The 13,489-nt window shown below is 46.4% G+C and overlaps 1 protein-coding gene across 1 annotated transcript; it reads left to right on the top strand.

The window, feature by feature from the left end:
• Positions 1 to 4,965: 4,965 nt before the first annotated feature.
• LOC108676625 (trypsin) lies at positions 4,966 to 13,040 on the top strand (the record flags this gene model as incomplete). The annotated part of the gene is given in 9 exon segments (XM_018164741.2): positions 4,966 to 5,045; positions 5,200 to 5,230; positions 5,923 to 6,056; positions 6,195 to 6,289; positions 8,229 to 8,377; positions 10,538 to 10,700; positions 10,954 to 11,079; positions 12,619 to 12,728; positions 12,982 to 13,040. Coding segments are annotated over 9 exon segments (930 nt in total), but the record flags the coding sequence as incomplete, so codon positions are not given.
• Positions 13,041 to 13,489: the final 449 nt, after the last annotated feature.

Here is a 13,489-nt window from a genome sequence, read left to right on the forward strand (position 1 = left end):
CAGTGTGATTACGTAATTTGCATTGCCGCGCATCCATATTTAAACTATTTTAGCTTTCTAAAAGTACGGCGCTGTCGGCGCACGGCGAATTTTTTTTACCGGCATAGTACGGCGCACCGCGCAGGTCGTTAAAATGACAATATAAATTCCCGCGCACCTGGCACATCTTCCTGACAGGCTGACCATGGCCCCCTGCGCCACTTATGGGGCCGGCGCGACATACTCAAAATTAGCTTAGAGTCCTATTGATTTATGTCAAGGAATTCTTGCATATAAAGAAAGGAAAAGTTTCAAAACAATTATCAAGTAATCAGATCTTAAGGTAAAGGCGAAGTCACTTACCAACGTCCGCCGTCGCCCGCAGCTCAAACCGGAATCCGCGCTGAGCACTCAAACTTGTTGCTAAAAACATTACGGTTCCGTCATTGCAGATATTTTCAATCACAGGCATTCGGTGTCACTAAAAAAAACAGTGAAATCTTCCAATTCTCTCACAAAATTTGCCAATTGTGTTTTTAAGTTCAGCTAATGTATAACTTGGGATTTTTAATCGTTATCAGCATATTGGATATATGAAAAGGACAAAAGTTTAGTCTCGACTGTTAAAATACGTAGAAAATGGATAATTACAGGCCTGAAGGGAAAGCATTATGCAGAAATATTAGCGATTATGAAGCTTCCCAATTGTTGTTATCGATATCGCTTGGTTGCCTTATATAAGTATACATGTATACCCATGTGTTATACATGATTCCCGAAGGATTACTAGAATACGCATGAGACAAAAACCAACTACAGGGGCCACGGTTATCGACTAAAAAAAAACCTGCAGTACAGCTCATGTTCGCGACAACACTTCTTGCTCCGAGTCACCGACATGTGGAACAGTCTCCCCGAATACATCTATGACGTTAAGAGTATGAACGGACTAGAATCTAGTCATACGAAAACTAGAATCTTCATCTAGTCACTAGATGAAGCCAGGCAGAAGTATCTATCAGTTATAAAATTCCTATTACCCCACAGACCTGATAAAAGTCCAGTAGCTAATAAATTCAACGTCAGTTTATAACACAATGTCACCAAAAGGCCAGTTTTTATATCTCCTGTGAACAAGTCACGAAATGAACAATAATCGGCAACAGGCCAATTTTGGACTATTCCTCAACGCTGACACTAGCATATACTATACTATATACTATAAAGTATATACTATATACTATATCCTATATGCAATATACTATGTATACTATATACTATATAGGGCAACTTCGGGCAGCGCCCCCCCCCCATTTTTTTAAACTAAATTTTTGATGAAGTTTTAATTAATACGAGGTGGTTCTTTGTTCTGTTTAAAGGTACAACTAATGAGGAATGTATTATGTGAATTAGACGCCTATAGAGTTATTAAATTTTTAATGAAACACTATTTTGTAAAGAGTGTCAAAATGGGCCTATTGCCCACCCCTGGGGCAATGGGCCCATGGGCTTGGGGCAAGGCACCCACCCTTGGCCCCTTTACCACAATTGCATATGTTTCGTTTGAAAATGATGAAACAACACTTTACTGTTAAAAATAAAAAAAAATATAATAAAAATGTGACATTCATTCATCTATTAACAACTCAAAAAACCATATCCTTAACTTGAAAAAAATATACTCTTGGCTTAAAAAATCTATCACTGACGTGAAGAAAAATATTTTATTGACATAAAAATAAATATCCTTGACTTGAAAAATATATTTTTGCGATAAAAAATTCGTCCTTGACGTGAAAAAATGTTTCCTTGACTAGAAAAAATATATTTAGTTGATCAGAAAAAAACTTCGTTCCAGTTTCGTCCATAATCCAGATATTATGTGCGGAGAATTCGTACCTAATCGTGATTTCAGCCAACACCATAAAAACTCTCATCAACTTTTGGCTCATTGGTGTTGACTGAAATCAACTTTTGGCAAGGCAAGAGTCAATAACTCGAAAAGTGGTCATAAATACGCATAACTAGAAACTAAACCTGATGCCTTGAGGTGGCAAATCAAAAAATNTCCACCAGGCGCCTCTCCACCAGGCGCCTCTCCACCAGGCGCCTCTCCACCAGGCGCCTCTCCACCAGGCGCCTCTCCACCAGGCGCCTCTCCACCAGGCGCCTCTCCACCAGGCGCCTCTCCACCAGGCGCCTCTCCACCAGGCGCCTCTCCACCAGGCGCCTCTCCACCAGGCGCCTCTCCACCAGGCGCCTCTCCACCAGGCGCCTCTCCACCAGGCGCCTCTCCACCAGGCGCCTCTCCACCAGGCGCCTCTCCACCAGGCGCCTCTCCACCAGGCGCCTCTCCACCAGGCGCCTCTCCACCAGGCGCCTCTCCACCAGGCGCCTCTCCACCAGGCGCCTCTCCACCAGGCGCCTCTCCACCAGGCGCCTCTCCACCTGTATATTCCCCGCATTGAGGTAATAATGTTGCTGTGCACAAGTGTTCGGTGTTCAACAGCTGCGGTCGCGGCTCTTTGTTCCGCGCTTAAAACCGCGCATGTTCATATGCTCACCGCGTCAGTTGCTCATTGTTCACCTGCCAGTGCTCACGACGGGTGAACACGGCCAGTACTAACGACGGGTGAACGCGTCCACTGCTGCCGGCGGGTGAACACGGCCAGTGCTCACGGCGGGTGAACACGGCCACTGTTGCCGGCGGGTGAAGACGTCCACTGTTGCCGGCGGGTGAACACGTCCAGTGTTCATTTCTTTCATGTGTTCCGCACTTTTGCGTCATTTTCTTCTTGGTACATTATAATACGGAGGTTATCTTTTGGACTTTTCAATTTGTTCAGCGGTCTCGTATTGCCATTTGTTCAGCGATCTCGTGTGGCCATTCGTTCATCGGTCTCGTGTTGCCATTTGTTCAGCGGTTTCGTGTTGCCATTTGTTAAGCGGTCTTGCGTTGCCATTTGTTCAGCGGTCTCGTGTTGCCATTTATTCAGCGGTCTCGTGTTGCCATTTGTTCAGCGGTCACGCGTGTCCATTTGTTCAGCGGTCGCGTGTTGCCATTTGTTCAGCGGTCTTGTGTTGCCATTTGTTCAGTTGTCTCGTGTTGCCATTTTTTCAGCAGTCTTGCGTTGGTATTTTTTCAGCGGTCTCGTGTTGGCATTTTTTTCAGCGGTCTCGTGTTGCCATTTATTCAGCGGTCTCGCGTTGGCATTTTTTCAGCGGTCTCGTGTTGCCATTTACTTAGCGGTCTCGTGTTGCCATTTGTTCAGCGGACACGCGTGTCCATTTGTTCAGTGGTCTCGTTTTGCCATTTGTTCAGCGGTCTTGTGTTGCCATTTGTTCAGCGGTCTCGTGTTGCTATTTGTTCAGCGGTTTTGCGTTGCCATTTGTTCAGCGGTCTCGTGTTGTTATTTTTTCTGCAGTCTTGTGTTGCCATTTGTTCAGCGGTCTCGTGTTGCCATTTGTTCACCGGTCTCGTGTTGGCATTTGTTCAGCGGTCTTGTGTTGCCATTTGTTCAGCGGTCTCGTATTGCCCTTTGTTCAGCGGTCTTGTGTTGCCAATTGTTCAGCGGTCTCGTGTTGCCAATTGTTCAGCGGTTTCATGTTGCCATTTATTCAGCGGTCATGTGTTGCCATTTTTTCAGCGGTCTCGTGACGCCATTTGTTCAGCGGTCTCATGTTGCCATTTATTCAGCGATCTAGTGTTGCCATTCGTTCTTCGGTCTCGTGTTGCCATTTGTTAAGCGGTCTCATGTTGCCATTTATTCAGCGGTCTCGTGACGCCATTTGTTCAGCGTTCTCATGTTGCCATTTATTCAGCGATCTAGTGTTGCCATTCGTTCTTCGGTCTCGTGTTGCCATTTGTTAAGCGGTTTCGTGTTGCCATTTGTTTAGCGGTCTCGTGTTGCCATTTGTTCAGCGGTCTCGTGTTGCCATTTGTTCAGCGGTTTCGTTTTGCCATTTGTTCAGCGGTCTTGTGTTGCCATCTGTTCAGCGGTCTCGTGTAGCCATTTGTTCAGCGGTCTTGTGTTGCCATTGTTAATCGGTTTTGTGTTGCCATTTGTTCAGCTGTCTCGTGTTGCCGTATTTTCAGCGGTCTTGCGTTGCCGTTTGTTCAGCGGTCTTGTGTTGCCATTTATTCAGCGGTCTCGTGTTGCCATTTGTTCAGCGGTCTCACGTTGGCATTTTTTCAGCGGTCTTGTGTTGCCANTCAATGAACGTTGCATTATCAGACTTTCAGTGCTGGCTTTCAGTCATTGGACATCGCACGACACACTGACATATCGCCAGAGCTTATGGGCCAGCACGGGTTCATTGCGTTCATTGGCATGAAATACGATCTGCATACCGGATGTCGAGATTTGTAGATGTGGGTCACGAACTATTTGCATGGGTCACGAAATTTTTGTATGTTTCACGAACATTTTTGTATCTGTCTCTTATACACATCTAGATGTGTATAAGAGACAGTCAGTGTTACGGTCCCACAGTGTCACGGTTCCTCAGTGTCACGGTCCCTCAGTGTCACGGTTCATCAGTGTTACGGTCCCACATGCAGTGTCACGGTTCCTCAGTGTCACGGTCCCTCAGTGTCACGGTTCATCAGTGTTACGGTCCCACAGTGTCACGGTTCCTCAGTGTCACGGTCCCTCAGTGTTACTGTTTCTCAGTGTCATGGTCCCAATCATCCAATGATATATACCTACCCGAACGGCTTCGACATTTTCCGAAAATTTCGGTCATTAATGATACGAATAATTTTGTATACATAACGATATGATGCATAAGGGATACTAAGGATACTATGGATACTAGGATACTAAGGATGCTAAGGATATTAAGGAAACTAAGGATGCTAAGGATACTAAGGATGCTAAGGATACTAAGGATACTAAGGATACTAGGGATGCTAAGGATACTAAGGATACTAAGGATACTAAGGATAATGCAGAGAACATAATCAAATGAATATCTGTGCCCCGCCCTGCAGGTCCCAGAATATGGCCGCGTTATCAGTGTCCCGGATGTCCCTGGTCGTCATGGTGATGGCGGCGGTGGTGCAGGTAAGCTAATTTATATCAATGCAATCGCACCCATGTTATATGTTACAACTGTTAATCTTATATCCACCACTGCAGTAAAGATGTAATATAGGTAATATAGATGTAGTGAGGATATAGTAAGAGGGTTTAATTTGTTTCCTTACTTTCCCTGCAGGCTGAAGGCGACATGCCGGCGTCTGCCCGAGGTGAGGGTTGCAGCGTTACAGTGTTACAGTACTGCAGTGTTACAGTACTGCAGTGTTACAGTACTGCAGTGTTACCGTGTTACAGTGTTACAGCACTACAGTGTTACAGTACCACAGTGTTACAGTACTACAGTGTTATACAGACAGACTAGTTACAGTACAACAGTGTTACAGTGTTTTAATACTACATTGTTACAGTGTTACAGTACTGCAGTGTTACAGTGTTTTAATACTACATTGTTACAGTGTTACAGTACTACAGTGTTATACAGACAGACTCCATATTATGTTAATCAATTACCAACATTTAATAAGGTGGCATTATGTTGCGATGTTGACCAATTAACAACATTAGTTAGTTGGCATTATGTTATAATGTTAACCAATTAACATTAGTCAGGTACCACTATGTTATAATGTTGATCAATTAACATTAGTTAGGTAACACTATGTTGTTATGTTAACCAATTAACATTAGTTAGGTAACACTATGTTGTAATGTTGATCAATTAACATCAGTTAGGTACCACTATGTTATAATGTTGATCAATTAACATTAGTTAGGCACCACTATGTTGTAATGTTGATCAATTAACATTAGTTAGGTACCACTATGTTATAATGTTAACCAATTAACATTAGTTAGGTACCACTATGTTGTAATGTTGATCAACACATTCGTTTCAACACAGCTACCACGCTACCATGCAGCTCGAGTGCCCCGAGTTCCCCCACGACGGTGGGTGAGGGTGTAACGTATACCCTCACCTCCCCCTCCTACCCCGGCAACTTCCCCGCCTTCTCTCGCTGCGACTGGTCCTTCCAGGTGAACTATATTACTCTATATTTTTGCTTTATATTGTTGTCTTTATTGCTATATATTATTGCTTATTTCGCCCCACATCATCACTCTATTGTTCATATCAGTCTGCCAATTAGTCGCTCACTGACACTCGTGCTGCAGGCGGTGGCGCCCGCTGTGCTTCGCCTGTCGTGCCCCAGAGTGAGCCTCAGCTGGTTCTCCTACCTCGTCGTCACGGAGGGCGGCAGCTCCAGCAAGTACGAGTAGAAATAGGCAGCAGCTCCAGTAAGTAGGAGTAGAAGAGATCGGCAGCAGCTCCATCTAGTATAGGATTGAAAGAGGCGGTAGCAGCTCCAGCAAGTAGAAGTTATAGTAGGTATCAGCTCTATCAAGTAGTAGTAGTAGGCAGCATCTCAATCAAGTTTAGGAGTAGTAGTAGGCAACAGCTCCAGCAAGACGGAGTAGCAGAGATCGGCAGCAGCTCCAGCTATTAGGATTGTAAGAGAGCGGCAGTAGCTCCATCATGTAGGAAAATAGTAGGCGATAAGCAGCTTCAGAAAGTAGGAGCTTCTCAACCTGCCCCAGTAACTCATCTCCTCCATCCTGCTGATCCTGAACTTGAAGGATCGCTGACCCGCCTCCAATTGCCGCTCTGCGCCAACCATGAAAGGGGTCCAGAGCTGGCAGCAGTACTTAACGAGAGAGATCACAAAAGTTTTGAAGAGTGGTGTGATCATCGGTTCAGCTTCTCTTTTTATGAACGTCCGCAAGATCCACCCCATCTGTCGCCTGCTTCTTGCAGTATTTGCTGCTATGTGGTCACCAAACTTGACTTGGGTACACATCTACAGTCCGAGATCGCATACAATTTGCTTCTCACCGATTATGCGCCGTCAGGTCCAAGATTGTAGTTTTACAACCCGTCTACTCTACCACCGCATTTCTTAGATCCTCAAAGTTCGTTCCATTAATTGCATGTTGTTCACTTGTGTCCAGTTGTATCTTGAAGACAGGTTTTTGCATCCTCTTGAAATCCACCTTGCCCATGTGTGGGGGTGATATGAGCCATGTCGATCGAGGCATGGCTCACATCAACATCTGTCGACGATGTGGATGTGGATGAGGAAGAGGATATATGGCCAAATTCCGTTCCCTGTGCTATTCTGCTTTTCACCCTCACCTTACTTGACCTCAAGCTTCTAACGACAGCTTATAGCCGGTCGGTTAGGAAGTTGTGGATCCGCAAAAAAACTTTATTTTGACCCCAGTTGTTTGCACACTATGTCGGAATACACGCGTCCACGCAGCCCTTTACTTCGGTTCGCTCAGGATTCGGTGTTGATGCTCCAGTAACTGGGACAAGCAGTAGCGATTTATCCGAAAACCATGTTTTCGTCCGTTGAAAATGTCAAGCTCTAGTGCAGTGCCTCATGGCAACGACCTTCTCAATCACTTTAATTACATGTAATGTTGATGTCGCCGCCCTTTAATTTTGGGGTTTGTTTCTTGCACTTCCTTTGGAAATTAGAGTTATTCTACCTTTACACAGCTAAGTCAGTGGTGGAGCACCAATATAGTACTCTGGCACACTTTTTCAGCTACAGTGTAGGGACCTCATGGAAAATTTCAGTTAGTTCATTCATGAATCCTACTCAGTAGATTTGCTGGTTCGATCTCACGAACACTATTTTCCCTGTCAGTTTCTGTGGGATTTAAAATTCATTTTTTTTGTATTGGGTAACATATGCAGTTGAACCTTTCCTCAAACCACGCTCATAGCAGTTCGCACATGCCCCGGTCGTCTTCAATGAGGACACTATTAATTTTCAGAGGCCCTAATTTTGGCGTTTGACTAGGCATATTTGTAGAAATATTTGGAATTCTCCCGAATGTCAGCCACCGCTCGCGCCTCTGCTGTCTGTTGCTCAGCCTCGTGTGAAGCCTGCAGTTTTCGTTCAATTTCCTCATTCTGACGCACTAGCCTCCGCCTTTCCATTTTCCTGGAGGCAGCCGCTGTCTGCTTGTTTAACCTCTTGCGTTTTTTTCATGAAGATTCGTCTCTCTCTTTGACTTGAGCGTCGTTTGGGGCTCATCAGCCGCTACCGATTAAGGTTAATCATCAATCAGCCAAGGTATAATTGAAAGCTTTGCAATGAAGGTTATAAGAAAAGAAGTCAAAAGTCCTCTTGTCCCCAGGATCGGGTGCTTTCTGTGCTTCAGCCCCTTGACTGTAGAGAGGACAGTCTCGTCAGGCACTCTGACTGTTGGCTTCAGGAATGACTTTATCTTCAGTGCGGCTGGCTTCTCGTGTACAGTAACAGCCATAACGATGGATTCTACGTGCAGTGAGTTATGAGTAATGATTCCAACTTACACAGCCTGCACTAAGTGGTGCATACTATCGTCAGCTGACGCAGCCTGCAGTAAGTCGTGTGTACTGTCTTCAACTTACGCAGCCTGCAGTAAGTCGCGTGTGCTGTCTTCAGCTGACGCAGTCTGTAGTAAGTCGCGTGTGCTGTCTTCAGCTGACTCAGCCTGCAGTAAGTCGCGTGTGCTGTCTTCAGCTGACGCAGCCTGCAGTAAGTCGCGTGTGCTGTCTTCAGCTGACGCAGCCTGCAGTAAGTCGACAGCTGAGGCAGCCTGCAGTAAGTCGCGTGTGCTGTCTTCAGCTGACACAGCCTGCAGTAAGTCGCGTGTGCTGTCTTCAGCTGACGCAGCCTGCGGTATGTCGTGTGTGCTGTCTTCAGCTGACGCGGCCTGTAGTAAGTCGCGTGTGCTGTCTTCAGCTGAGGCAGCCTGTAGTAAGTCGCGTGTGCTGTCTTCAGCTGACGCAGCCTGCGGTATGTCGTGTGTGCTGTCTTCAGTTGACGCGGCCTGCGGTAAGTCGTGTGTGCTGTCTTCTGCTGACGCAGCCTGCAGTAAGTCGCGTGTGCTGTGTTTTATTAGCTCTGACTGCTGTCAATCATACAACGGCTGCAGGAGTCGCTGGATACGACTCGCCTTCTTAAATATCACTGAACTTGTGATGAGTTTAGGACTTCCTAGTCCCCGGTCACGCTGATGCGCCGCCTTCGTCGTCCTCCGTCTCCGAGTCGTTGCTAGGCATGTCACCCCGCCCTCTGGTCCCGGATGCAACGTTGGACATGTTCCGTCTATTTGCCCTCCTTTGGACCAGCTGATGCAAGATGCTGTTGCTTGTCACTTGCTGAACGTGGTTCCCCATTACTGGACAATCCGGGATCTTTCTCAACCACTAGTCCAGTCGTAATATTTTGCACTGTCACACTAAGCGTCTCAAGCGAGAAGTAGCGGCATCGCAAGTCCAAATAACATGTTTTATTTAATTGCATCAAGCGAGGATTAGCGGTAATAAAAATCTACGGGACTGAAACATTATGGTTCCGCCAACAAGAGGAGTGCTCGGATGATGAGTATCTCGGTAGACAAGGCCATGAGGTCTCTCATTACCTGTTGTAGACGTGAATTGAAATGAAGGCCACATTCAAGTCTACCCGAGGCGAATACGACCATTTTGATTCTAACCGCTAGAATATCCTGTTATAGCGCCGACTCATCTGCAACCATCCGGCTGCATTTGCTACTATCAGACTTCATCTGCTACTATCCGGCTACATCTGCCACTATCCGGCTACATCTGCTACTATCCGGCCCGGTTACATCTGCTACCATCAGCCTGCATCTGCCACTATCCGGCTACGTCTGCTACCATCAGACTTCATCTGCTACTATCCGGCTACATCTGCTACTATCCGGCTACATCTGCTACTATCCGGCTACATCTGCTACTATCCGGCTACATCTGCTACTATCCGGCTACATCCGCTACTATCATCCTACATCTGCTACTATCAGGCTGCATCTGCTACAATCAGACTACACATGCTACTATCAGACTACATGTGCTACTAAAAGTATAAATAGTTTGAGTACCATGTCCATCTCACTGCATAAATTTTTTTGCGTACAATGTCCATCTCACAGTATAAAATAGTATGCAATGTCCCCCTGTAAAATAGTTTGCATACAATTTCTTCCTATAAAATAGTTTGCGTACAATGTCTCTCTATGAAATAGTTTGCGTACAATGTCCTCCTATAAAATTGTTTGCATTCAAGGTCTCCCTATAAAATAGTTTGAGTACAATGTCTCCCTATAAAATAGTTTGCGCCCAATGTCTTCCTATAAAATAGTTTGCGTATAATATCTCCCTATAAAATTGTTCGTGTTCAATGTCTCCCTATAAAATAGTTTGCGTACAATGTCTCCCTATAAAATAGTTTGCGTACAATATCTCCCTATAAAATAGTTTGCATACAATATCTCCCTATAAAATTGTTTGCGTACAATGTCTCCCTAAAAAATAGTTGCGTACAATATCTCCCTAAAAAATTGTTTGCGTACAATGTCTCTCTACAAAATAGTTTGCGTACAATATCTCCCTATAAAATAGTTTGTCTACAATGTCCCCCCCCCTCCGCTGTCAGAATGCGGGCTGTCTACCCCCAGCCGCATCGTGGGGGGCACGGCGGCATTGGGTGGAGAGTTCCCCTGGATGGCGGGGGTCGTGCAGCGGGGGCAGGACGACAGCTTCTGCGGGGGGGCGCTCATCAACTCCCGCTGGGTGCTGTCTGCGGCACACTGCTTCGAGTGGGTCAAGTGTGCTGCTAGTGTGTCAAGTGTGGGGCCCCACGGGCTCTTTTGTGATGGAACAGATTTGTTGTGTTGGTGTAATGTATGTGCGTATATGGCATGAACATTTATGTACATATTGTACAATAAAACAAATGCTGGACACGACATATAAGAACATGTATGTGTGAGTGTATATGATATTAACATTTATGTACATATTATGATATACAATATAATAAATGCTGTGCACGTCCTATATATAACACAGAAACCCAGCGACGTTATCGCTGGACGTTCGTCTGGGCGTCCTGAACGAGGCGGTGGCCAGCGCTAATGTCCTGCGCCGCCAAGTCCTGCAGATCAACAACTATCCTGGTTTCACGGGTTTGTTGACGTGACCGTATGACCGTATGATGAGCTTAGGACTTCGTAGTCCAAAGTCAAGCTGATGCGCCGCCTTCGTCGTCCTCCGTCTCCAAGTCGTCGCTATGCAGGTCACCCCGCCCTCGGGTCCCGGGTGTAACGTTGGACGTGTTCCTTATATTTACCTTCCTTTGTGCCAGCTGATGCAAGATACTGTTGCTTGTCACTTGCTGAGGGTAGTTTCCCATAACTAGACAATCCGGGATCTTCTACAGTAACTTATCCCGTTTTCTTTTGAAAGTCGCAAGGGTGAACTCCTCTCCTCTCAGCACCTTTGGTGAGGCGTTAAACAGCACGGACAGTGATCCCTCACGAAGAGTCTGTACTTTAGCCGCGGCTCGGTTATTGAATGGGGAAATCCTGCTCAGTCTCCCCCTCCTTTCGTTGTTCATGCGTCACAATTTTTGGAGGTCTCATATTAAAAGTTGGGAGCCAGTCCGGTTATAATCTTCCAAGTGTACAGTATGATATACCTTTCTCTTCTCTTCTCCAGTGAGTACAGTCCCAAGTGTTTCAGCCTTTCCCAGTAGTTCAGGCCCAGCTCCCTCATGCCGCTGATCCTGTACGTGAAGGTCCGTTGCACTGCCTTCAGTTTCCGCAAGGCACCCACCTTGAGCAGCGCCCATAGCTGACAGCAGTATTCAAGATTGGGGAGCACTAAGGCTCTGAAGAGTGTGACCATTGGCACTGTTCTCTTGTTCGAAATGTCCACCCTGTCTCTTATACACATCTAGATGTGTATAAGAGACAGCGTGTGCTGTGTTTTATTAGCTCTGACTGCTGTCAATCATACAACGGCTGCAGGAGTCGCTGGATACGACTCGCCTTCTTAAATATCACTGAACTTGTGATGAGTTTAGGACTTCCTAGTCCCCGGTCACGCTGATGCGCCGCCTTCGTCGTCCTCCGTCTCCGAGTCGTCGTCGGATGTAACGTTGGACGTGTTCCGTCTATTAGCCCTGNTGATAAACAGGAAAGGCTAATACAAGGAAATGCTCATGAACATATCACATGTGAAGGATCTTATCTTTCAACAAGGAAGACATCAATCAGGAAATATCAAGGGACGAATGGTATCAACATTGTCCTCTGACAGTTCCATCTTTTGCGAGTCCTGCAGCCTGAGTTCAATTACCACCTTGTGTAAATATACTAGCCTCTGTCTTCTCATATCACCAGTGAATTCAGCTATTTGTTTATGTAATCGCTTACGTTTTCTCATTAGGATTCGTCGGTCTCTCGGAATGCTGGGGACTTTGGGGCCCGTTTTTCTCGGGGTATGACGCACACATACATGTGCTAGTTTCTCACATAGTTTATTGTAAATTTCCATTCATCTCGTGAAACTCTTCACACCAGTCAGTTTCCTCAAGTTCGTTCCATATGACGTGTTGACAGTATTGTTGACGTGTTGACAGTATTGTTGACGTGTTGACAGTATTGTTGACGTGTTGACAGTATTGTTGACGTGTTGTTGACAGTATTGTTGACAGTATTATTCACCCCCTAGCCACCCTGGGGGCGCTACAAGTAATGTTAATACCTCGTGGCCAGCGTTGTTAGCTGCATCCACCTACGCCGGCACCACCGCCGTCACCGCCGGCTGGGGGACCACGAGTTGTACGTACGATTAACCTTTACTTCTTTCATGTGTTAATGTGGCAGGTTAAATGTGGACTAATAAAATAATAAAACAGATTAAACTCTGCCAACTTAGGCAAGATCATAGCTTATTGGTACTGCGAGTTGTGAGATTAGTACGAGTACATCAACTTGGATGGTTGGGTCTCTTCTGTACATCAGTCCTAGCTCCTCATGTCTCATGTCTGGCAGACCAAGGCTCCTCATGTCTGTCATGTCTCATGTCTGGCAGACCAAGGCACGTCCTCCAGCGTCCTCCTGAAGGTGTCGGTTCCTGTGGTAACAAACGCCNGCCGACATGATCTGTGCCGGCACTCAGGGCAAGGACACTTGTCAGGTAACTTGGCAGCTGCCGGAGGCGTTGGGCAGGACGCTTGTCAGGTGACTTGGAAGTTGACAGGGGCGTTAATGGGCAGGACACTTGTCAGGTGACTTGGCAGCTGCCCGGGGCGTTGGGCAGGACGCTTGTCAGGTGACTTGGCAGCTGCCGGGGGCGTTGGGCAGGACGCTTGTCAGGTGACTTGGCAGTTGACAGGGGTGTTGGGCAGGACGCTTGTCAGGTGACTTGGCAGTTGACAGAGGCGTTGGGCAGGACGCTTGTTAGGTGACTTGGCAGCTGACGGGGGCGTTGGGCAGGACTCTTGTCAGGTGACTTGGCAGCTGCCGGAGGCGTTGGGCAGGACGCTTGTCAGGTGACTTGGAAGTTGACAGGGGCGTTGGGCAGGATTCTTGTCAGGTGA

Source organism: Hyalella azteca, unplaced genomic scaffold, assembly GCF_000764305.2.
Source record: "Hyalella azteca isolate HAZT.00-mixed unplaced genomic scaffold, Hazt_2.0.2 contig17473, whole genome shotgun sequence".
Lineage (NCBI taxonomy): Eukaryota > Metazoa > Arthropoda > Malacostraca > Amphipoda > Hyalellidae > Hyalella > Hyalella azteca.